Source organism: Staurois parvus, unplaced genomic scaffold (genome assembly GCF_062004578.1).
Source record: "Staurois parvus isolate SC_StPar_1 unplaced genomic scaffold, SC_StPar_1.0 ptg000415l, whole genome shotgun sequence".
Classification (NCBI taxonomy): Eukaryota; Metazoa; Chordata; class Amphibia; order Anura; family Ranidae; genus Staurois; species Staurois parvus.
The window spans coordinates 4,554,055-4,576,564 of record NW_028318211.1 but is presented as its reverse complement, the minus strand read 5'-3'; the positions used below and the strand labels follow the sequence as shown (position 1 = coordinate 4,576,564).

Genomic DNA, 22,510 nt, shown 5'->3' with positions numbered 1-22,510 from the left:
TGAGGGATGTATACGTATTGTCTGGCAAACATCCAGCTGACATCATTTGTGTATCAATATATATAGATGAGGAACACCTGTCACTTTATATTATTAGATTTAAATGTTAATCTATTGGTTCCAAGTGCAATTTGATCCCATTATTACCGGATCCTTTATAGGACTGATGGCTATTACAGGATCACATGTTTATGATAAGAGTTGGTCGAATCTATAACAATATACTGGTCCTTGCTTACTTTAGAAGAAAGAAAGTTTGCAGTGATCCAACATGGAATGCTTTATCATTTTGGATGTATCCGTGAAGCTAAATGGGAACTGTATTTTCAAAATTTAATAATGTTTTTAAAAATTAAAATTTGTCTTTATTTATATTCAGCAAATTTTATTTCATACAATTTTGTAACTAGCAACCCATTGAGTCTGGTAGATTGTTTGAAATTGCTAGATATGCAGCAGTCTGGAATAGAAAGCTTTTTTTTAAATTGTTTGTTGGTCATTTGGTAGATTGGATTTTAGAGGAACTTCATACTGCTGATCCTAAATAAAATATAAGAATCCAGCGTTATCCTCTTACTTTCTCCGTTCTACTCCCGTGCTGACATATTGAAATGAGATCTGGCACATGTGCAGACATTCTGTGGGTCTCTGCCATGTCCCATAGACCTAGCAAAGACCCACAGCATGTCTGCACATGTGCGGAATCCGGTACATTGCTTCCTGGAATGTGTGATGTAGGAATTCCATGAAGCAGTGGTGGCCAGATACATCACCCTCACCTAGGTAAGTACTGTAGACTTGAACATGAAAAAAAGGTAAAAAATGAAAATAACCAGCCTGCCAATAAATTGCACTGACCTCATAGGTGATACTTACTCCTTAAGTTTTTTCACTGCTACAGGTATCTTGAGTTCCTTGTACTTTGTTTTGAAAACATCTCCAAAGTGCCCTGTACCAATCAGTTTCCATTCTGAACATGGTCCAAGTGACTCAGGGGTCACAACTTTAATGTTACTCATCTCTCACAGATTCACTCCATTATATCTAAAAAGCAAAAAGCATAATGTGATCTGCACATTTGAAAGAACATAAATATATTCTCTGCATAGTTAGAAAAGTGTACCAAAGGGTTAGTGAGTTTTATAAATACAATTAATCATCTGATGAGTGTCTATAAATTAGAAAGTGTAAAGTGATCAGCAAACTGACCATTTGCCAATTTACAAATATACCCCTATATATAGAATTTAAGATTATCATGTGGCATCACAGTGGTGACAATAACACAAATTATCCTGTACGTGGAGCAAACTATATTATAGCTTGCAAGATCTATGCATAGCAGACTTCTCTTTTGTGTTTTCTTAAGCTAAATTCACATCTCAGCATTTTTTAAGTGGTATATTTACAGTGTGATGCAGTGAAGCTACATTTTACATACATTAGTACTCATCCATATGGATGATGTGGTTTGCTGGAAACTGCACCAAAGATACATATTTTTTACACACTGCCTTAAAATACATATACTGTATATGTGAACACAGCCTACAGCCACATCCAAATGTTTGCATTTTAAAAATGCATGTGTTTTCTACCAGACTCACCAGAATTTGAACAGCCTAGTTGGATGACACATCATTGGCAACAAAGATTCTCCTCAGTGCAACCCACTCATAAGTACAGACTCATGGCCTAGAACAGTAGTCTCCAAACTGTGGCCCGGGGGCCGGATGTGGCCCTTTGCTTGCTTATATGTGGCCCTTGGGGCATTATTTCCCCCCACTGTCACAACAAAGGGGCATAGTTCCTGCCACTGACAATGGGACACTATTCCTACCATTGATACCAATGATGGGGCACTATTCCTCCCACTGACACCAATGATGAGACACTATTCCTCCCAATATCAATGACTGGGCATGATTCCTCCAATTGATACCAATGATGGGGGACTATTACTCCACCTAATACCAATGATGGGGCATTGTTTATTCATGCTGATGCCAGGACATTGACTTCTCCCACTGGCCACAGTCTGGCCCCCCTAAAGTTTGAAGGACAGTAGACAGGCCCTTTGCTTAGAAAGTTTGGAGACCCCTGGTCTAGAATTAGCTGATAATACCCCATACTACTGCATATTGTGAAATTCTCTCTCTCATGACCCATATTTTTTGCTGTGATCAATATACATATTTTAACAATGCTTTTTTGACCATACACCCATTGCTTCTATTCATCCTTGGATATTGGTAAACTCTGCTGCATAGTGCTCAACAGTAGACCAAACATATTCCACACAGAGTACTTATAAACCATGATATTTAGTTAATCTAATGCTTTATTAATGTACAGAGCAAAAAGCAGCATCAAATTAAAGCGCAAAATTCTCCATTAAAAAAGTGCCTTCCAAAACACCAACTGTGCATTTTCAAAAGGTTTCAATTTTTTATGGAGGTTTTTCTACTTAGCTTGTTATTACTTATTTGCTCTGCACTTTATTAAATGTTTTGTGGCCTGTCCTCATGGTTTATAAGTCCTTTGTGTAGATGATTTTTGCTGTACTGAGGCAGTCTTTGCCTAGTCATGCCATTAAGCCCCATACACACGATGAGAATCAGACAAATGATCATCCATTTTTTTTTGCATGCTAGTCTCATACCGATAATGAAAAGATTACTAAACTTACGAAAATTCTAGCAGAACAGGAGAAAAATTTGGAAGTGGTGCCATGTAATGTATTTAGGGATGCACCAATACCGATTTTTGATGGGCGAGTACCGATGCTTTCGATCAAGTACTTGCCGATTACAATTACCGATACTTTGCGGTGCAATCTGCGTTAATGGATTTCTGTCCAAATCAAATGCAGTTTCCCCACTGCTCCTGTGTGAACCCTGGCTCGTCATAGCAGAAGTTCACACAGGATCAGGCTAGATGGCATCTGATTGGTTCGCACAGTCCATGTGACGGTGCTGGGGGTTAGTGGCATTAGTGCCAAGGGGTGATAGGGGATGGCATTGGTGCCAAGTTAATGAAGCATTGGTGTCAAATGGGGGGAGGAGGCAATGTTCTAATTTCTAATGTGAGGGAGAGGGGGGGCATTGAGGATTAGTGGAGGGAGAGGAGGAACATCAGGGATAAGTGGGAAAAGAGGGGGACATTGGGGATAAGTGGTAGAAGAGGGGGACATTGGAGATAAGTTTGGGAAGAGGGGGCATTATGGATAAGTGGGGGGAGATGGGGAACATTAGGGATACGTGGGCAGAAAGAAGGGACATTGGGGATTAGTGGAGGGAGAGGAGGAACATTGGGGATAAGTGGGGGAGAAGGGGACATTTGGGATAAGTGAGGGGGAAAGGGGGACATTTGGAATAAATGGGGGGGGGCGACATTGGGGATAAGTGGGAGAGGAAGGTGGACATTGGGGATAAGTGAGAGGGAGGACATTGGAGGATTAGTGAAGGGAGTGGAGGAACATTGGGGATAAGTGGAGGAGAGGGGGACATTTTAGATAAGTGTGGGTGGGGGGGGAGGGGGACATTGGGAATTAGTGGAGGAAGAGGAAGAACATTGCGGATTAGTGGTAAACCTGCTTAATATATTGATACAGGTTAGCATAAATGGCAGTTTAATCACTTGCTGATCACTATATAACCAAATGATGGCTACAGCATGGTCATCCAGTTCTGGGAGGGCGTCATATAACGTCCTCTCAGAACTGCGCCCCCTTTTGTGCCTTCTGCGAGCGCACCCGGCACTCTGTGATTGCTGTGTCCTATGGGCACAGCTGATCACATGTCACTGTAAAGGACCAATCACAGTGGTCCTTTATCACGTGATCAGCTGTGTCCAATCACAGCTGATCACGATGTAAACACACTTGCGGCTAATCAGCAACACTTTCCTCATGTTGTCACAGTGTGAGTAAAGTACTGCTGATAGCTGGCAGATGTGAAAAGAAACATCTACACTGATAATCAGGGCACTGATTCAGTACAGCCCCAACAGTTTCCATCAATCCAGACAATTAATGGCAATCAGTACCCATCAGTGCTGCAAATAAGTGCCCAGCAGTGCTGACAGTCAGTGCTCATCAGTGCTGACAGTCAGTGCAACCTATCAGTGTCCTTCAGTGCTGCCTATTAGTACCGATCATTGCCGCCTATCAGTGCAGCCTCATCAGTGCCTCCTCCTCAATGCCCACCAGTGCACCTCGTCAGTGCAGCCTATCAGTGCCCATTAGTACTGCCTATCAGTGAAGTCTCATCAGTGCCCATCAGTGCAGCCTCTCAGTTCCCATCAGTGCTGCCTATCAGGGCCCATCAGTGCAGCCTCATCAACGCACATCAGTGAAGTGAAATTTCCTGTTTGCAAAATTTTATAACAAAAACTAATAAAAACTTTTTTTTTTTCAAAATGTATGTTCTTTTTTTGTTTTAGCAAAAAATAAAATACCCAGTGGTGATTAAATACCACCAAAAGAAAGATCTATTTTGTGTGGAAAAAATGATAAAAATTTCACATGCATACAGTGTTGCATGCTCGCGCAATTGTCATTCAAAATGCATCAGCGCTTAGAGCTGAAAATTGACTTGGACAGGATGGGGTAAAAGTGCCCAGTAGGCAAGAGGTTACAAGGGATTGAACACACAGCAGGCAAGTTAGGACACAGGCTACTAAACAGCGTGAAAACTATACTCAAGTAGAAAAGATAGAAATGTGGTTCTATATTAGCCAGAATCAATATATCTATTAGCAAGTGAGCAATAAACAATGTATACGAACTCGAAATGCAGCGAGAATGATTATAACTCTACATTGGTTTTTGAGTGTACTTGAATGAACAAGGGTATGGTACCTCTTTAACTAGGAAATGGGCTAGGGCTCTGGTTAGGGGCAGTCCTTAGTCCTAAATCTTCACCAGCTAAAATGTTGGAGCTCATTGGTGCGCTTTAATGCAGTCAATGAAGCTTGCGGGCAATATTAAAGTTACGGTGTAGCAGACTAGGTAGTTCCTAATGGCTCAGTCCTTAGGGGAGGTAGTAGATAATGGCCTACAGGCTCTCTCACCAGTCCCAATGAAACTGCAGCAATGATCCCCCTGGCTGGACTTTCACTCACTCTGGGTTACCCAGACAACTCCGGTCCGTAGTGCAGCACATTTGTACCCTCACAGTGCTCAGTCTCTTACTCTGGTGGTGCCGGGGAAGCATGACTCTCTCTCCGCTTTCTGGTGCAAAGATTGGCAGAGCAAAGGAGACTTCAGTGGCTATCTGAAGGCGTCCCCCTCACCACAGACTTCAGCCTCCTCTCTCTGGGTAACACACTTTCAGCCAGCTTCTTTCCCAGGCTTCAGGTTCTCTCCTGTCTTGTTTCAGTAGGGCATGCTGGGGGCTGTAGTTTGCTCCCTAGGGCTCCAATGGGGCCGCTAGTCCTTGGGACTACATGTCCCATGATGATGCTCCCCTCTGCCTCTCTGGTTGGTCCCTGCAGCCAGTTGGGGGACAGAGTGGGTAGTGATCCTGTCAATGTGGTGCTAGTAGAAGAGAGGAAAGAGCATTCAGCTGCTCCCACACTGTCCTCCCCTGTAGTCTCCACTGTCCTCTCTGTGGTGGCAGCGTCACAAGCGGGAAAGGGGAAAGGAGAGCCTGCATCCACCCACAATACTCCCCACTGGTGACAGGAGAATGGGGGGAGTGTCCGCTGTCACTGACATGCCATGTGGGGGGGTCAGGCTCGGCAGCACCCGCTACACATGTATGGTTATTTTATGCAGATTGGACCAATGTAACTATGTATATCAAATAGGGAAAAGAAACAGTGAGCGCTAGTCCTGAAAGCGGCTAAGCACTCTAAGCAACCGATATATACTTAAAATAGAATAACATAAAAATAGTGCAGCGCTATGAGTAGTGATAGTAAAACAGATATGAGTCCACTTAAAGTCTTAGTCAATAGAACGTGTCCAGTGACAAGTAAGGATTCAAAGTTGGTGATCCGTGTGGAAACGGCTGAAAAACGCACTCACCAGAAAAAAGACACATAAACGCAATGTGCATCTAGAGCTCATGGATCCTCAATCCAGAAGGGAATAAAGCTGGTCCGGTTACAGGAAAAATGGATCCCTCCTCTATGGATGCAGCAACAGATCCTCCTCTTCCCAGTTAGGTGTAGGATTCCAAGCTCAGGGTTCTGCAAACAAAAAGCTCCTCTGTGATCGGAGATCGGACAGCTCTGGGTGATCCGGGAACAGTCAGTCTAGGCGGAGGGCACAGGCAGTGTGCTGTCAGTGAGCGGACAGGGCTGAATCAGGAAATGCACAGTGATGAAGGAGGCGCACCGCACACAGATCAGTGATGAAGAAGGCACACCGCACACAGATCGGTGATGAAGGGGGCGCACCGCACACAGATCGGTGATGAAGGGGGCGCACCGCACACAGATCGGTGATGAAGGGGGCGCACCGCACACAGATCAGTGATGAAGGAGGCGCACCGCACACGGATCAGTGATGAGGGGGCGCACCGCACACGGATCAGTACCTACTATGTATATACCATACCTGATCGATTCCCCTGGAAGCTTGAAATCACTAAAGTAGAAACTGCTACTTCAGTGATCTCCACATGCTTTCGAGTCTTGTACCATGAAAATGATTTGCATTTTTGGAAGGAATGCAAATTGTTCTCCGACTGGACAGAAGGTGGAGAGTGAGAATTCACCATTCTGCCTCTCCACCTTGTCCGGTCAGAGAACACTTTGCATTCATTCAGGACTGCAGGACTTCTCTAGGACTTCCCCCATCCTCTGGAACTCCCTCTCCCAATCCATCAGACTGTCACCTACCCTCCTCACCTTCAGGCGCACCCTGAAAACCCTCCTCTTCATAGAAGCCTACCCCAACCTCACCTAACACCTGACCTCACCTAACAACTAACCTCCTCCACTTCTCCCACCACTCCATCCCCCACAGCCATTTCCTCCTGTACCACCTTCCCCTCCTTCCTAGATTGTAAGCTCGAAAGAGCAGGGCCCTCGAGCCCCTCGTGTATTGTATTGTTACTGTCTTGTCTCATGTTCTGTCCCCCTTGCTACTGTACAGCGCTGAGCATATCCTTTGGCGCTATATAAATACTGTATAATAATAATAATAATAGCAATTCAGACGATGCAAAGCATTCTCTCAATGGCGCCTGGTTGAGTGTCCAACCTCCTGTGTTCACTAAGCAGCAGGCTGGCCACTCAGCATAGGACCTCTAAGCAAGCAGATCGCTGGAGTACGGGGTGTCAACTTCCATGATTTCCAGCTTCCACAGGGATCAGTCAGATATGGTATATACTCTACATAGTTACATTGGTCCAAGCTGGACCAGTGTAACTAAAAATATACTATACCTGGAATTCCTCTTTAAGAAGGATTTGAGGATTCCTTCCCTTGTATAACTTCTGACTAGGCACGACAACTTCTCTTCACCAAAGGATGGGCACAGGTGCACTGGGGTCACTCAGTGCCACAGAATGCTCAGGGGTCACTGAAATCAAGGGGTGTACGGGGGTCATTGACTGACACAGGATGCTCATGAGTCATTGGAATCAAGGCATGCAGTTGAGTCACCAGCTGATACAGAATGCTCAGGGGACACTGAAGACATGGAGCACACAGGGGTGCACTGGGTCAGCAGAAGATACAGGATACTCATGGATCACTGCACTCTAGGGGCAGTGTGATCACTGGAGGGGCAGTACAGTGACCACTAGAGGACACATAGTACTGGAGACAGGCATGGAGAACAAGTGAGGTTACTGCGGCAGGGGACACTTGAGTAGGGACACATTGCATGAACGCCAGGCCAAGCATTGCTTTGCAATTTAAGCAACAATACGGAGAGCTGTCTCCTGATTGGAGTGCTGCCGTTCAAAATATGACAGGTGGCTGATGTCAAGACAGCTTCTGGTACTTATAATAGCTGTATAGAGAAAATATACACAAAAACGTTCATACACTCCAGCGCTCAGACTGTAATAAATCCAAAGGTATCATAGCTTGTAATGGTTCGCCTGATGCAGCATTCCTCAGACTGGTAAAACTCCATGGAAACTGTAAAAACACACAGGAGGGCGCAAACGCCTAGTGCAATACCACCACCACTGTTTATTGAATCAAAAAGACAAAAACATACAAACGTAAAATGGAACAGGCATATCAAATCACAACTGCAGCTGTATGGTGATATCATCTGGCCATGTCTGCCATAGTTGGTAAACTAAAACGTTTCGGGGGAATTGCCCCTTCTTCAGAGCTTCTTTTTGTTTGTGAGTGTGTTTTTCTCTTTTAGATGCAATAAACAGTGGTGGTGGTAATGCACTAGGCGTTTACGCCCTCCTGTGTGTTTTTACAATAAAAAAAGCAACACACTTATATTAATTATTTTTAAAGCAAAGCACAACTGCATTAGTTGGTGTTTTTTTTTCCACCTTCCTGGAGTTCAACTTGAATGTTCATAGCTACTGGCCTTTTAGAGCCTATTCACACCTTTGTGTGCGTTACCACATTTTCTAATCCTTACCTCTATTATTTTTTTTATATATATATATATTTTTTTTTTTTCTTTTTTTTTTTTTGTAAGGAGAGGGTACCTTTTTCTGGCAGGAACCTGCTCCCACTTCCATGGGTTCCTGACCTCAATGCCCTCCATGGGTCCCAGAAGACTGTGGGTCCATTCACAAAGCGCAACGTGACTCATGTATGTGCAGTGAGGAGCCAGCTATGGAGCCTTAGGAAGTCACAGCTGACTTCCCACATCCAAGATGGAAGCATCAGGGACCCAGAGAACACAAAGAACCAGCCTGAGTGAGGACACTGCTGGATCCCTGGACTGGTAAGTGTGTGTTTAATAAAAGATTCTCTTTAAAAAATGTTGAGTTATTGTTTACAAAAATCAATTTTGTTACCTCACTCTGGTAAACTTCAGGCAGATATAAGAGACACAAATGTAGTTCTGTACTTGCTAACAGATCCTAAGGAGGAACTTTCCCCCCCCCCCTTATTAGCCTCTTAGCTGGTGTTATGTACAATTCACATACTCAACCTGCCAGCGAATCCAGCGTTGTCCTGTTATGATCTGCTGCACCACTGCCTCACTCCTTGTCCTGTGCCATCATATTCATTTCTGACGTTCAGGGGCCGGCTGCCTCTTCCTGGTTCAAGTAGTCCAACCCCATGAGGACACACTGCTGAGTCCATCCTCCTCTGACCACAGTGAATGGAACATGAAGCATAAACAAGTCACATGTCCCATAAGGTTACAAAGTGGAGGAAACACCAAAAGTGAATATGGTGGCTAGGAGGTGGGGCAGTCCAAAAACAAAAGAAAATTCAGATGGGGGGAGAACAATGAAGCCCAGTGCATCCAGTAGGTGAAGATCTGCTTTCAGTGTATTTTTTTACATACAAGCAGTGTAGGTACCTGGCTTTGATTTGGTAAGTACCTGGAGCTACCAGAGGAGGAAGAAACAGTGGAAGGAGCCATTTGGCTGTGGTGAAGTGAAATGAGAATGCTGATAGCAGGAGACGGCAGAATGACAGAGGAAGAAGCTCATCAGTTTTCTGCTTTTCCTTTTGCTGTCACATACTGGGAGCGGGGAGTACACCTGTAAGCATTACCAAACTGCAGCAAAGAAAAATTACGTCTCCTTTACTGCCAGATAAGGTTAGGTTGTGTAGCAGAGATGTGTAAATCTCAGCACTGCATGGACAAAAAAAAGCAAATCTTAGCCGGTTTAACAGTGAGCATTGTGTTCTCCTGGCAGGGAAGGCTTCCAACCAGCAGAACACAAGAGCGCTGTGGGAGGGATTCCCCACAGTCAGTATTGAAGTAATTTTCTTTCTTTACAGAAAACTGTATAATGTATGGCCTGATTAGGGGTGCATGCACACGGGCATAAATAAAATTGCGTTTTCATCAGTTTAGTACGTCTTTTTTTTTTTTTTGTTAACAGAACTATCGTTCTATTGTTTTCTATGGGCTCATGCCCTTGGTGCATAGAGATCAGTAAAACTGTGCTCAGTTCACATCCGTAAAATCTGAAGAGAAAAATTTGCACCTAAAGTCAGTTATTTAGAAGTATACGCAAAAGGGTATGCAGGTATACACGTAAATGAAATCTTAAAAAACATGCACATGTTACATGGCTGTACATGTGAGACTTTATGGACCATACTTGTGTGTTTTTTACACAAGATCTTTCTGCCAGCAATGATCAGTAATTTTATTATAGCCATGTGATGAATTGGAATCTCTGCTGGTTGAGCAGGAACCAGCCGAGATTCGAACCATGTATGGGCAGGCTGAATGTTCTCAAGTTGATCAATCGATCAACTTGTGTACAACCAGCCTGCTGGATTTAACATGCGATTATGGCTAGCGACTGTTACAGCCACTAGCAATAATCACTGTCTTCTCCCAGCAGGGGCAGCTTTCCCTGCAGGGAGAACACAATGGCTTGGCAGGAGGGATTCCCCCATCAGCACAGTCATTGTTTATAGAACGATTTTCTTTCCTGCAACCACTGTATATGGCCTGCCTTAACCATAGGTTCACACCTAAGCATTTCTGCCCCGTTTTGCAGAAACGCAGTACATTCTATTTAACATGATTTCCTATGGGACAGGTTGACATCTCCGCATTTTCACCCGTTGCATTTTTTGGAAAGGGTCAGGGACTTTTTTGAACGCAAAACGTTGCGTTTTTGGTTCTATAGACTTCAATGGGAACGCTGCGGAAAAGCATGTATTGCGTTTTTGCTGCAATTTTTGCTGTGCTTTGCGCTTTAAATCTGCCTAGCAATAAGAAAATAGTAAAAAAAATTAAATTCTGCAAAACGCATCAAAAATGCTGCAAAAACGCAAGTGCAAAAACGCAATGCAGAAACATCTCAAACGCTACCTGCATAGGTGTGAACCTAGACTAAAGTATACGTTCAGCTTTCGTAACATGTTACATGGTACACCCATATTCAGGGTATAACATGTAACACGTTAGGAATAGACCTGCCCCCGCTCCCCCGCTTTGAAAGCTAGTGGGGAATCTTGTCCTCCTGCTAGCTGTCAAAATTTAAAAAAATTAAAAAACTCCTCTGAGGATGAGAAACTACAAGCCCCAACAGCCTTAGTGACTGTCGGCCTGTAGTCCTGAATGAACTATCACAGCACTGTGGAGCACTGTGGTAGTTCATTGAGTCTTCCTGTCAGTATATCTGCTTGCCTGTACATCCCGTACAAGCAAGCAAATATACAGACAGGTCTGCAGGAGACCTGCATGGCACCAGCGATCTACTGATCACTGGTGCAATGCTATTCAGGCTCATTCAAACAAAAATAATAAATGCACATTTTTTTACCTGCAAAAAAAAGCAGGCCATTAGACGGTTCGAATCTCTGTTGGTTCAACAGGAACCGGCCGAGATTCCAACCATGTATGGGCTGGCTGAATGTACTCAAGTTGATTGATCAATGAAATTGGGTACAACCAGCCTGCCAGATTTAACATGCGATTATCGCTAGCGGCTGTTACACTGGTACAATGCTTTTCAGGCTCCTGCCACCAGAAATAATAAATGCACATTTTTTTACCTGCAAATAAAAATGTGCATTTAATATTCTTTTTAGCAAAAGATGAGCTTATCCTTAAAGCGGAGTTCCACTCTGTAAAAAAATAAAAGTCAGTAGCTATAAAAACTGTAGCTGCTGACTTTTAAAAAATAACCACTCACCTGTCCCACGATCCCGCGGTGCCCCCGCCGCAGCCCGTTTCACCGGCCATCCTGGTGCCTACATCTTCAGTGTGAGCACCTGGCTGTGATAGCTTGCGGCTTCAAAGACGGGTGCCCACTGCACATGCGCAAGTAGCGTTGTGCTTCCTGAATGCCCCCTGTAGTCTTCTGGGACCTGTCACGTGTCCCACAGGACGAAAGGAAGGGTGGGTAGGAGGACAACTTCCGCTTCCGATTGCCTATGCGATCGCAGCGGAAGTGGGAGCGGGTACCTGTCGATTTTGGGTACCCGCTTCCTGCCCCGCTCCCCAAAGGTGCCAATCCTTAATGGGGAGCTAGGCACCAATCTTTAAAGCGGAACTTCCTTTTGGGTGGAACTCTGCTTTAAGCCTGGGTTCACATATATGTGGTGCGGTATGTCACATGTGATTGGCACAGAAACCGCACTGCATTCCTGTGCAAATCACATGCGACTTTTTGTATGGCTCTAATCGCGCCACACCCATAGGTGCAGGACCCTTTTTTGGGTCCACACTAGAATCGGATCACATACGTATTCACACCTATACGATCTGATTCTGCACATACGCGGTTTGTGGACCGCTTTTAGGGTGTTGGTAACTTAACATACACACCCGCAGCGGTTCGCATGAACGGGTTGCGATTCTGATGCAGTGTGGAATTCGCACAGAAAACGCTGCAAATTCCGCACCGCATCAGTGTGAACCAGGGCTTAAACAACTCTTATAGGTGTGTTTAATCTGTGTATTTAGCTGTTCGCTTGGAGCTTTACCACAAACTGCAATCTAGGGGGTGGGTTTCTGTTCTATGGCCAGTGTTTGAATACCTACTGCCCCTTATGGGAATAAAAAGCATATGTACAATATATTAACACTGTTCCGAGTTATATTTTGAAGTACGATTGTTAGCACTGACAGTTATCACGTATGGGTGGCTATCTTTCCTTACCGACAGACCAAGGTACAGTCACGGTGACATGCTGACTAACAGGAAGTAATGTATCTCAGAGTTTCTTTCATTTAGTTTTGTCCCCCATAGCTGAGCTTCACAGATCTTAAAAGTTAGAAAGTCATGACTCCTATCTCCCCAATGATCTTTAGATCCCCTCCCCCCACCCCCACCGCTCAGGTATAGTGGTATTAGTGGGGATCACTCACCTAGTCGCCTGTATGACACATATGTATGAACTGGACAGGGACGTCTTACTACAGTGATGCAATCATTTCTCCTCCTAAAAGGCTGGCACTGTGTAAGGGGAAGTCTTACCCCAGCTTGTGAATATGCAGAAGAGTCAGCTGCTTATTTTCATAGTCACTAGTTACAATATGTACAAAATTGCCTTGAGGGGAACACAGAAACAAACCCGATACTGACACCCAATTGTCAGGGCGGTGCACTGCCTACCTACGGCAGGTAAACGCTTTGTGCATTTCTGTTGTTAGATGTGTTACTGAAACTTAAATACATAAATGAAATAAATAAATGGACAACCCTAACAAGAAAATATTTATTTTACTTTCTCTTCATCAAAGGATTTAAAAAAAAAATGTTTTACTTCCTAGAAGGTGGGCTTGATGAATTGCTTTCCTTTACCTTGCAAACAATGCTTGCTGACTTGTGTGTTTGTTTTTGCATTCTTTCAAATGCACCAGAATGCATTCAGGAAGTTTCAAAAGACCCCAGGTACAAGTGTCAGCAAGTGAAAGCATGCTCAGTGAGAAAGGGATGAAATACTGACTTTGTAAACTGCATGTATACTGTTGTAAACATTAACCACTTCTCAACTTCATGCATGCAATGTACAGTACCTTGAAAAAGTATTCATACCCCTTGAAATGTTCCACATTTTGTCATCTTACAACCAAAAACGTAAATGTATTTTATTGGGATTTTATGTGATAGACCAACACAAAGTGGCACATAATTGTGAAGTGGAAGGAAAATGATTAAAGCGGAGTTCCAGCTGAAAAAAAAAATAAAAGTCAGCAGCTACAACAACTGTAGCTGCTGACATTTAAAATACAGTCATTATTATTATTATTATACAGGATTTATATAGCGTCAACAGTTTGCTCAGCGCTTTACAATGTAATACAGCCACTTAGGGCTCATGTACACAGGACATTTGGAAAACTCTTCTGAACGATGGAAACTGACTACTGGAAAACTTAGGTTAAAAAACGCCAGTTTAGCCGCGTTAGCATACTGCGTTTATGTGCATTTGCGTTTAGAAGAGTTTTTAAAAGATATTATTATACAGGATTTATATAGCGCCAACAGTTTGCTCAGCGCTTTACAATATTACGGGAGACAATACAGCAACAATACAGTTTAATACAAGAGGGATTTGAGGGCCCTGCTCCTTGGAGCTTACAATTTAGGAGGGAGGGGCTAGTGGTACAAAAGGTAGTAACTGTGGGGATGGACTGGTTGGAAGAGTAGAAGATTCCATTATTAGCTGAGGGCAGGATAGGCTTCCCTGAAGATATAGGTTTTCAGAGTTCGCCTAAAAGTGAGCAGAGTAGGCAATAGTCTGATAAATTGGGGTAGAGAGTTCCAGAGGATGGGGAAGCTCTGGAGAAGTCCTGGAGACAAGCATGGGAGGAGGAGACAAGGGAGCTAGAGAGCAGGAGGTCATGCGAGGAGCGGAGAGTATGGTTTGGGTGATATTTAGAGACAAGATCGGTGATGTAATTTGGGGCAGAGTTATAAATAGTTTTATACGTTATTGGTAGTGTTTTGAATTTTATTTGTTGGGCAACAGGAAGCCAGTGGAGGGATTGGCAGAGAGGGGTGGCAGATACAGAACGGTTTGTAAGGTGGATGAGTCTGGCAGCAGCATTCATGATAGACTGAAGAGGGGATAGCCTGCGATGAGGTAGGCCAATGAGGAGGGAGTTACAATAGTCAAGGCGAGATATAACAAGGGAGTGAATAAGTTGCTTAGTGGTTTCCGAGGACATTAACAGGTGTATCTTAGAGATGTTGCGGAGGTGAAGTCTACAAAATTTGGACAGCGATTGGATTTGGGGCTGAAAGGACAGATGGGAGTCTAGGATTACACCTAGTACCCTGGCATGAGGGGAAGGAACGGATGATTGTGTTATTGATCTTGATGGAGAAGTCAGGGGAGGGGGCATGGGCTGGGGGGAATACTAAGAGCTCAGTTTTGGAAAAATTGAGTTTGAGGAATTGGAGTGATATCCATGCCGATATGTCACTTAGTAGGTTAGTAATGCGAGTGGAGACTGAAGGGGTGAGGTGAGGGATAGAAAGATAGATTTGTGTGTCATCAGTTTATCAAGGGAGAAGGTGTAGATGGAGAAGAGAAGGGGTCCAAGGACAGAACCTTGAGGGACCCTTACAGAAAGAGGGAGTGAAGAGAAGGAGGAAGCGTTATAGGTAACACTGAAGGAGTACTGCGATAGGTAGGAGGAGAACCAGGAGAGAGCAGAGTCTCTGAGGCCAAGAGAGTGGAGTTTTTTGAGGAGGAGGGGATGGTCGACCGTATCAAAAGCTGCAGAGAGGTCAAGTAGTAAGAGTACGGAGTAGTGGCCATTGGTTTTAGCAGTTAGTAGATCATTAGTGAGTTTTAGTAGGGCTGTTTCAGTGGAGTGTAGAGAGCGAAAGCCAGACTGTAAAGGGTCAAGAAGGTTGTTGTCGGTGAGGTGGGAGCTCAGGCGATTGTAAACTAAGCGTTCTAGGAATTTAGAGGTAAATGGCAGCAGGGAGATGGGTCTTAAGTTGTTCAGGTTGGTGGGGTCCAGGGAGGGCTTGTTAAGTATGGAAGTGATGTGTGCACGCTTTAGAGGGGAGGGGAAGGCACCAGTATAGAGGGAAAGATTGAAGATGTGAGTGAGGGAGCATAGGATGAAAGAAGAGGGTGACCGTAGTAGTTGTGAGGGGACAGGATCCAGGGGGCAGGTAGTGAGACGGGCTTCTGAAAAAACCTTAGTGACCTCTTCGGTAGTAGTGAGGTCAAAAGAGGAAAGTGTTGAGGGAGGTTTAGTATAAGGTATGCTAAGTGGGATGGATGTCTGTGCAGTGGCGATGCCCCTACGAATTGTGTCAATCTTGTTTTTGAAATGATTTGCAATCTCATGAGCAGTGAGTGAGGTACTGGGTGGAGGTAGAGAAAGTAGAGAGTTAAAAGTAGAGAAGAGAGGATGAGGACTGGATGAGAAGGTATTAATAAGAGTGACAAAGTAGGCTTGTTTGGCAGCATGAAGGGAGGAATTGTATGTTAAAGCAGATTTATATCGGGTGAAAGCTTGGTGGGATTTGGTTTTACGCCACAATCGCTCCAGCACACGACTATGTCGTTTAAGATTTCTAGTGTGGTCAGTCTGCCAAGGTCGTAATGGTCGGGGCCTGATGTTTCGTGTTGTTAGAGGAGCAAGCCAGTCTAATGCAGATGAAAGCGAACTGTTGTAGACAGCATTGGCCAGGTCAGGGCAGGACAGGGGAGAGATTCTGTCATAGAGTTGGTCAGTTGCAGAGTGGAAAGGAGCAGGGTTCAAGTTGTGAAGGTTTCTGCGGGTAATTGTTTGCTGCTTGGAGGGATAGGTGTTTGAAGACGAGGAGACTGTGAAGGTGATGAGATTGTGATCAGAGAGAGGAAAGGGAGTGTTTGTGAGGTTGTAGGGAGTGCAAAGATGGGAGAAAAAAAGGTCTAATGTATTCCCATCAGAGTGAGTGGAGGACTGTATACACCGTGCTAATGCAAAAGATGAAGTTATGTTGAAGAGACCTTCCCAAATGCCCAGAATGCACTGAAAAATAGTAAAGAATTAACCATTTTAGACATTTTGGGAGAAATAGAGAGAGCAGAAGTTACAATGACCTGCCTTTTCTGGTTGTATTCACATGGACAGCATATGGACATGGAACAGTTAAAAACCGTAAACACAAATGCTTATAAACGTGGTTAACTATGTTTACAAGCGTTTACACGCATTTATAAGCACTTGGCGTTTGAAACGCTGGTAAAAATCTACTCCTGAACGCAAGTTTGGTACATTCAAAATAACGACTGTAAACTCAACTGCCTGTAAATGACTGTAAACGACTATGTGTACATGGACACATAGGAAAACATTAGGGAGAGTTCAGGGGCTGCTAAAAAAACACTCAACAGCTCCTGAACAACAGTTTAGGAGCTGCAGTGTACATGAGTCCTTACCTGTCCCTCGGTCTAGCGGTGTCCTCACCACCGCTGGTTTCATCGGCCGTCTTCTCTCCTTTGCGCTGGCATCTTCAGTGTGGGCATCCAGCTGTGAAGCCGCAAGCTGTCACAGCCGGATGCCAACACTGAGGGTGCCCACTGCACATGCGTGAGAAGTGCTGCGCTTTGTGAATGGCCCCGTAGTCTTCTGGGAAATGTCACGTGTCCCAGAAGACTACGGGGAAGGGGGGGGTGGAGGACAACTTCTGCTTCCGATCACCTAGGCGATTGCAGCGGAAGTGGGAGCGGGTACCTGTCAAATTTGGGTACCCTCTCCCCAAAGGTGCCAATCCTTAATGGGCAGCGGGGGACAAAGGCTTAAAGCGGAATGTACCCTTTTGGGTGCTCCACTTTAATGATTTTCAAAATGTTTTACAAATAACTATCTGAGAAGTGTAGCGTGCATTGTGCCACTTTGTGTTGGTCTATCACATCACATCCCAATAAAATACATGTACTATTTAGTTGTAACATGTAAAATGTTGAAAATTTGATGGGGTATGAATATTTTTTCAAGGCACTGTATATACAAGTCCACAAGTCATAATTTTAAAGTACCTAGTGCCTACATAGCAAATTGGTAAATAAAAAGCGCGTGTAAAAGTGCTCAGTATCCAAAACATTTTTTCAGAAAGCAATAGCAGAAAACTGTAAAAATCTTCTGCTTTAAATTTTATATGCTGTATATTGCTCCAAGTCTTGTTCCAAACACCAAGTGATCACCTCCACCTTATAATGTGCATTTTTTGCTAGAAATAATTTTAAGCCCCCCAAACAAATATATATTTTCTGAAAGGAAAGACCCATGAGAATAAAATAGTCATTTTGTTTATGTTGCAGGATATCTGTACAGCTTTTTTTGTTTATATTTATATTAGCGTTGCACCAATACTAAGCATTTACGTACAAATGCTCCAATACCTGAAACCCTTTGCGGTACGATTTCAGCCCATACAAAATGAATAGACTCAAATCGCACTCCAAGGAAATCACATGTAACTTGAACTGAAGTCGCACTACTTCAACTGAAGTAGCGGTGTGATTCCTGTCCGAATTGCAAACGGTTTCCCTGCACGTGCGTTGGGATTTGCAGTAAGTATTAATTTTGTATGGCTCAGATCGCACTGTTAATTGAACTACACTGCATGTGATTCAGACAGGAATAACATTGCATTCCTGTTCAAATGCAAATGTATCAGTAATGAGTATCGGCAAGCACTTGAGCACAAGTATCAGTACTGGTACTCGCTGATAAAAGAAACAATATATTTAATTCATATTTTCTTAGAAAAATACAATGAAATGAATTGTAGTGCAAATAAACACAATGTAATGCCCAATTTTTGGTAAAATGTAAACAATAGGTTGCGTTGAGTAGATAGATACCAAACATGTCAAGCCTTAACATTGGGAGTGCCCATGAAATTGAAAAAAACAATGGTACCCAAAATTCTCTATAGGTTACACTTTAGAAGCATTTACAGGTTATCAGTTCAGAGTTAAAGTGGCTCTAAAGGCAGGTTTTGCACCTTAATGCGTTCTCTGAATTAAGGTAAAAAACCTTCTGCATGCAGCTCCTCACCTTTCCCCAGCAATCCATAGTACTTAAAGTGGTTCTAAAGACTTAAGGTTTTTCACCTTACTGCATTCTGGTGAAAAACCTCCTGTGCTGCAGCTCCCCCCCAGCCCCGCCCCACCCTGCCTGTTTTTTTTAACCTGAGCTCGATCCGATCTAGCGATGTGCACGAGAGCAGTGGCTCTAGCTGCTTTCTCCCTCCTCATTTGGTGGATTGATAGCAGCAGGAGCCATTGGCTCCCGCTGCTGTCGATCAAATGCTGTGACTTGGGAGTGGAGGGTGGACACAGACAGGGCAGCTCAGGTGTGAGCCCGCACGGGTGCCTTCATGGAAAGTGGCTTTCCATGGGGGCACAAGCCAAAGAGGAGGGGCCAGGAGTGCTGCAGGGGAACCCAAAAGAGGAGGATTGGTGCTGCTCTGTGCAAAAGCATTGCACAGAGCAGAGAAGTATAGACATGTTTGTTACTTTAATTTAAAAAAAATGGTTGTCCTCCTTGCCCTCATTGCTCCCAAGCTTTGATCCTGTTCATGCCGTACTGCTGAGCCAGCTCAAGCCCAGCCTAAAGGCTGGCCCCCTTAGACCTAGGGGACCCCCTCCAGGCCACCAACAGTCCCCTCAGCACTTCCATCTTCCATATTTTTGGGTTGGTCCACCACTCTACCAGGGCCCAAACCTGGGATTAGTTATACACCCATAAACATGCAGATTAGATCTCCACCTCTTCCGCTCACTGGCTTCTGGAATGTTCCAGTAGTCCTCCAGAACCAGGTGGCAATAGAGTCCCAACCTGTTAAGCCATCCAGCTTGATCTGCAGTAACCCAACCTTAATCACAGACTCACGCAGTTACCATGAGTCATACACAATAGATTTGCGTACACTATTCTAGTAGCACACTAAAGGGTGCTACACTCACCCTCCCTACAAGGGGAAAAGGGTATGAACTTGGAAGGGGGATATGTACATATAAATAATCAATATAAAAAATAGATAGGTGTACACAAACAGTGTGTAGACACTCTTACTACAGGTTCCAGTAGCCAGCAAAGTTGTTAAACCAGGAACATATACACAGCCTAACCGCAGCAACTGAATGCATTTAGGCATGTAGACGTGGTGAAGACAACTTGCTGGAGTTCAAACTGAGCATCACAATGGGGAAAAAAGGGGATTAAAGTTACTTTCAACGTGGCATGGTTATAGGTGCCAGATGGGCTGGTCTGAGTATTTTAAAAACTGCTGATCTACTGAGATTTTCACACACAACCATCTCTAGGCAAATCTAGACTCATCAGATCAGATTTTTCCAGTGTTCTATTGTCCAATTTTGGTGAGGCTGTTCAAATTGTAGCCTCCATTTCCTGTTCTTAGCTGACAGGAGTGGCACCTGGTGTCGTCTTCTGCTGCTGTAGCCTATCTGCTTTAAGGTTCGATGTGTTGTGCATTCAGAGATGGTATTCTGCATACCTTGGTTGTAACAAGTGGTTATTTGAGTTACTGTTGCCTTTCTTTCATCTCAAACCAATCTGCCCATTCCCCTCTGACCTCTGACATCAACAAGTCATTTTCATTCACACAACTGATGCCCACAGGATATTTTCTCTTTTTCGGACCATTCTCTTGAAACCCTAGAAATGGTTGTGCGTGAAAATCTGCATTTTTTTAAATACTCAGACCAGCCCATCTGGCACCAGCAACCATGCCACATTCAAAGTCACCTAAATCCCTTTTCTTCCCAATTCTGTTAGGTTTGAACTTCAGCACGTCATCTTCACCACGTTTAGATGCTTAAATGCAATGAGTTGCTGCCATGTGATTGTCTGATTAGCAATTTGTGTTATCAAGCCATTGTACAGATGACTGGTGAGTGTATATACTGTAAATATAAATATACATCCTAAGCTCCCTTCAGCTAGCAAAGTTGTTAGGGCTGAAACATATCTAAAGGCAATTTATAAATCATAAATGTGCACATTTTTCAAATGCAGTACCTCCCCCTAAACCAAAGCCCTTCCAGCAAACTGTAAAAAAATTCACAAAGTCCCATATTTAAAAAGAAGGACAGTCGTCCATGAGGAACTTGCAGAAAGACAAGAGGAAACACAACACAACGTTGCTGGGCGCAACGGCCATGTAGGTTGCTATAGGAATATCCTGAACCCAAAATGTAGCACTACCCTCTTGAGAGCCACTGTGTTTCTAGGTACCATAAGCTCTGCAAAGCCAGGCAACACACACTTTCCACACTTGTATCCACAGTCAGTGAACAGTCCATGAGCTTGTTTTTTTATTAGGGGAAAATAACAGATCCTGAACTGTTATTTCCCTTGAAAGCCGTCAGTCTTTGCAGATCAGTAGCAACAGCCCCTTACAGGTGAGGGACTCATGTTCCACATTAAAATCAGCTTAACTTGTAAACTACATACAGAGATGTCTCTTCTCCCCTGTAGAACTGCTCCCAGCTCCACAGCCTGCAGACATTACCAGCCCTTCTGGCTGCTCTGAAGATCTCCCAGGACAAAGATAAAGGATTAAGCACAGTACTCTCCTTTGAAAGCTTGCTACATGTGACAGTCTCCCCCCTTTTGAATCCTTGGGTGTGCTTACTCTGTCCTCCTTGCTCCCACTGTTCCCAGGCCTTGCCATACTGCTGAATGGACCCTCCTGAGCCAGCCCAAGCCCAGCCTAGAGGCTGGCCCCCTAGACCTGGGAACCCTTTCCCAGGCCACCGACTGTCTCCTCAGCACTCTATCTTCCACCCGACTCCCCTAGCCGGCCTGACTCTCCCATATTTATGGGTTGCTCCACAACTCTACCAGGACCTTCAAACCTGGGATTGGTTAAACTCCCATAAACATGCAGATTAGGTCTCCACCTCTTTTGTCAACTGGCTTCTGGAATGTTCCAATGGTGCTCCCGAACCAGGTGGAGGCGATAGAGTCCCAACCTGTTAAGCCATCCAGCTTGACCTGCAGTAACCCAACCTTAATCACAGACTCACACAGTTATCATGAGTCATACACAATAGATTTGCCTACACTATTCTAGCAACACACTAGAGGGTGCTGCATAAGCTTCTGTGGGAGTGTCAAAAAATATGGTTTGTATTGTCATTACAAAGTTGATGTTACCATAGATTTCCTTTAACCCTTTTGCTGCCAGGCCCTGCACTCTACTTTTAAACTTAGGTGGCCAAACCATTTTTTGCAATTTTTCCATTGTTTTTTTATTTATCCCTACAGCTTTTGGAGTATGTAAAAGACCCCACCAAACCATACATTTTCTGAAAGCATAGGACCAGTAGAATAAAATGCATATGCTACTGATTTTTGTAGGCTCTGTGATATTTGCTAAAATGTATATCAAAACAATAATTTTGCTAAAAATACACTAAAATCATTATTTGTAGACACAAACACAGCAAAACTTACAAAATTATTGATAAATGCCTACTAAATATAAAAGCTGAAACAGTTTTGAGTTAATAAATAACAGATATTTGTAAATTTTAAATTGCGCCTTGTTGTGAAATGGTGAAAACTGATGGTGCGCAAAACTGTAAATAAAAACAATGTACTCTAACTATCTGGGGTTATAATTTTATAAAAGACCCCCAAAATTATGCATATGTTGAAAACACATGACCTGTAGAATAAAAAAAGCACTACTGATGGCCCCACAACAGTTGTGTAAATGTTTGTCAAATCACTGTTTTCACTAAAAATACACTAAAATCATTAATAGCAAACAAAAACATAACAACATCAATGAGACGGAACCCCTGTGCATCCCCGTGCAGGTAAACATGGCCTCAAAGGGGCGTACGCTGTAGTAAGCCCTGTGCGAACAAGGCCTTGATATGTTTTTTTAATTTAAATTAAAAAAAAATTTAACAATGTTATTGTTAATATTT

At 43.7% G+C, this 22,510-nt stretch overlaps 1 protein-coding gene across 1 annotated transcript in view; it reads right to left on the bottom strand.

Annotated features, from left to right (window-relative positions):
- The window catches only part of LOC149454895 (uncharacterized), a 74,273-nt gene extending 61,250 nt beyond the window's left edge, over nt 1-13,023 (bottom strand). The window contains exons 1-2 of the mRNA XM_089687055.1: nt 12,954-13,023; nt 877-1,044 (exon numbers count right to left, since the gene is read on the bottom strand). Coding sequence (XP_089543181.1) covers nt 877-1,019 — 143 coding nt within the window. The 5' untranslated portion in view covers nt 1,020-1,044; nt 12,954-13,023. The remainder of the gene's footprint in view (nt 1-876; nt 1,045-12,953) is intronic.
- Nucleotides 13,024-22,510: the final 9,487 nt, after the last annotated feature.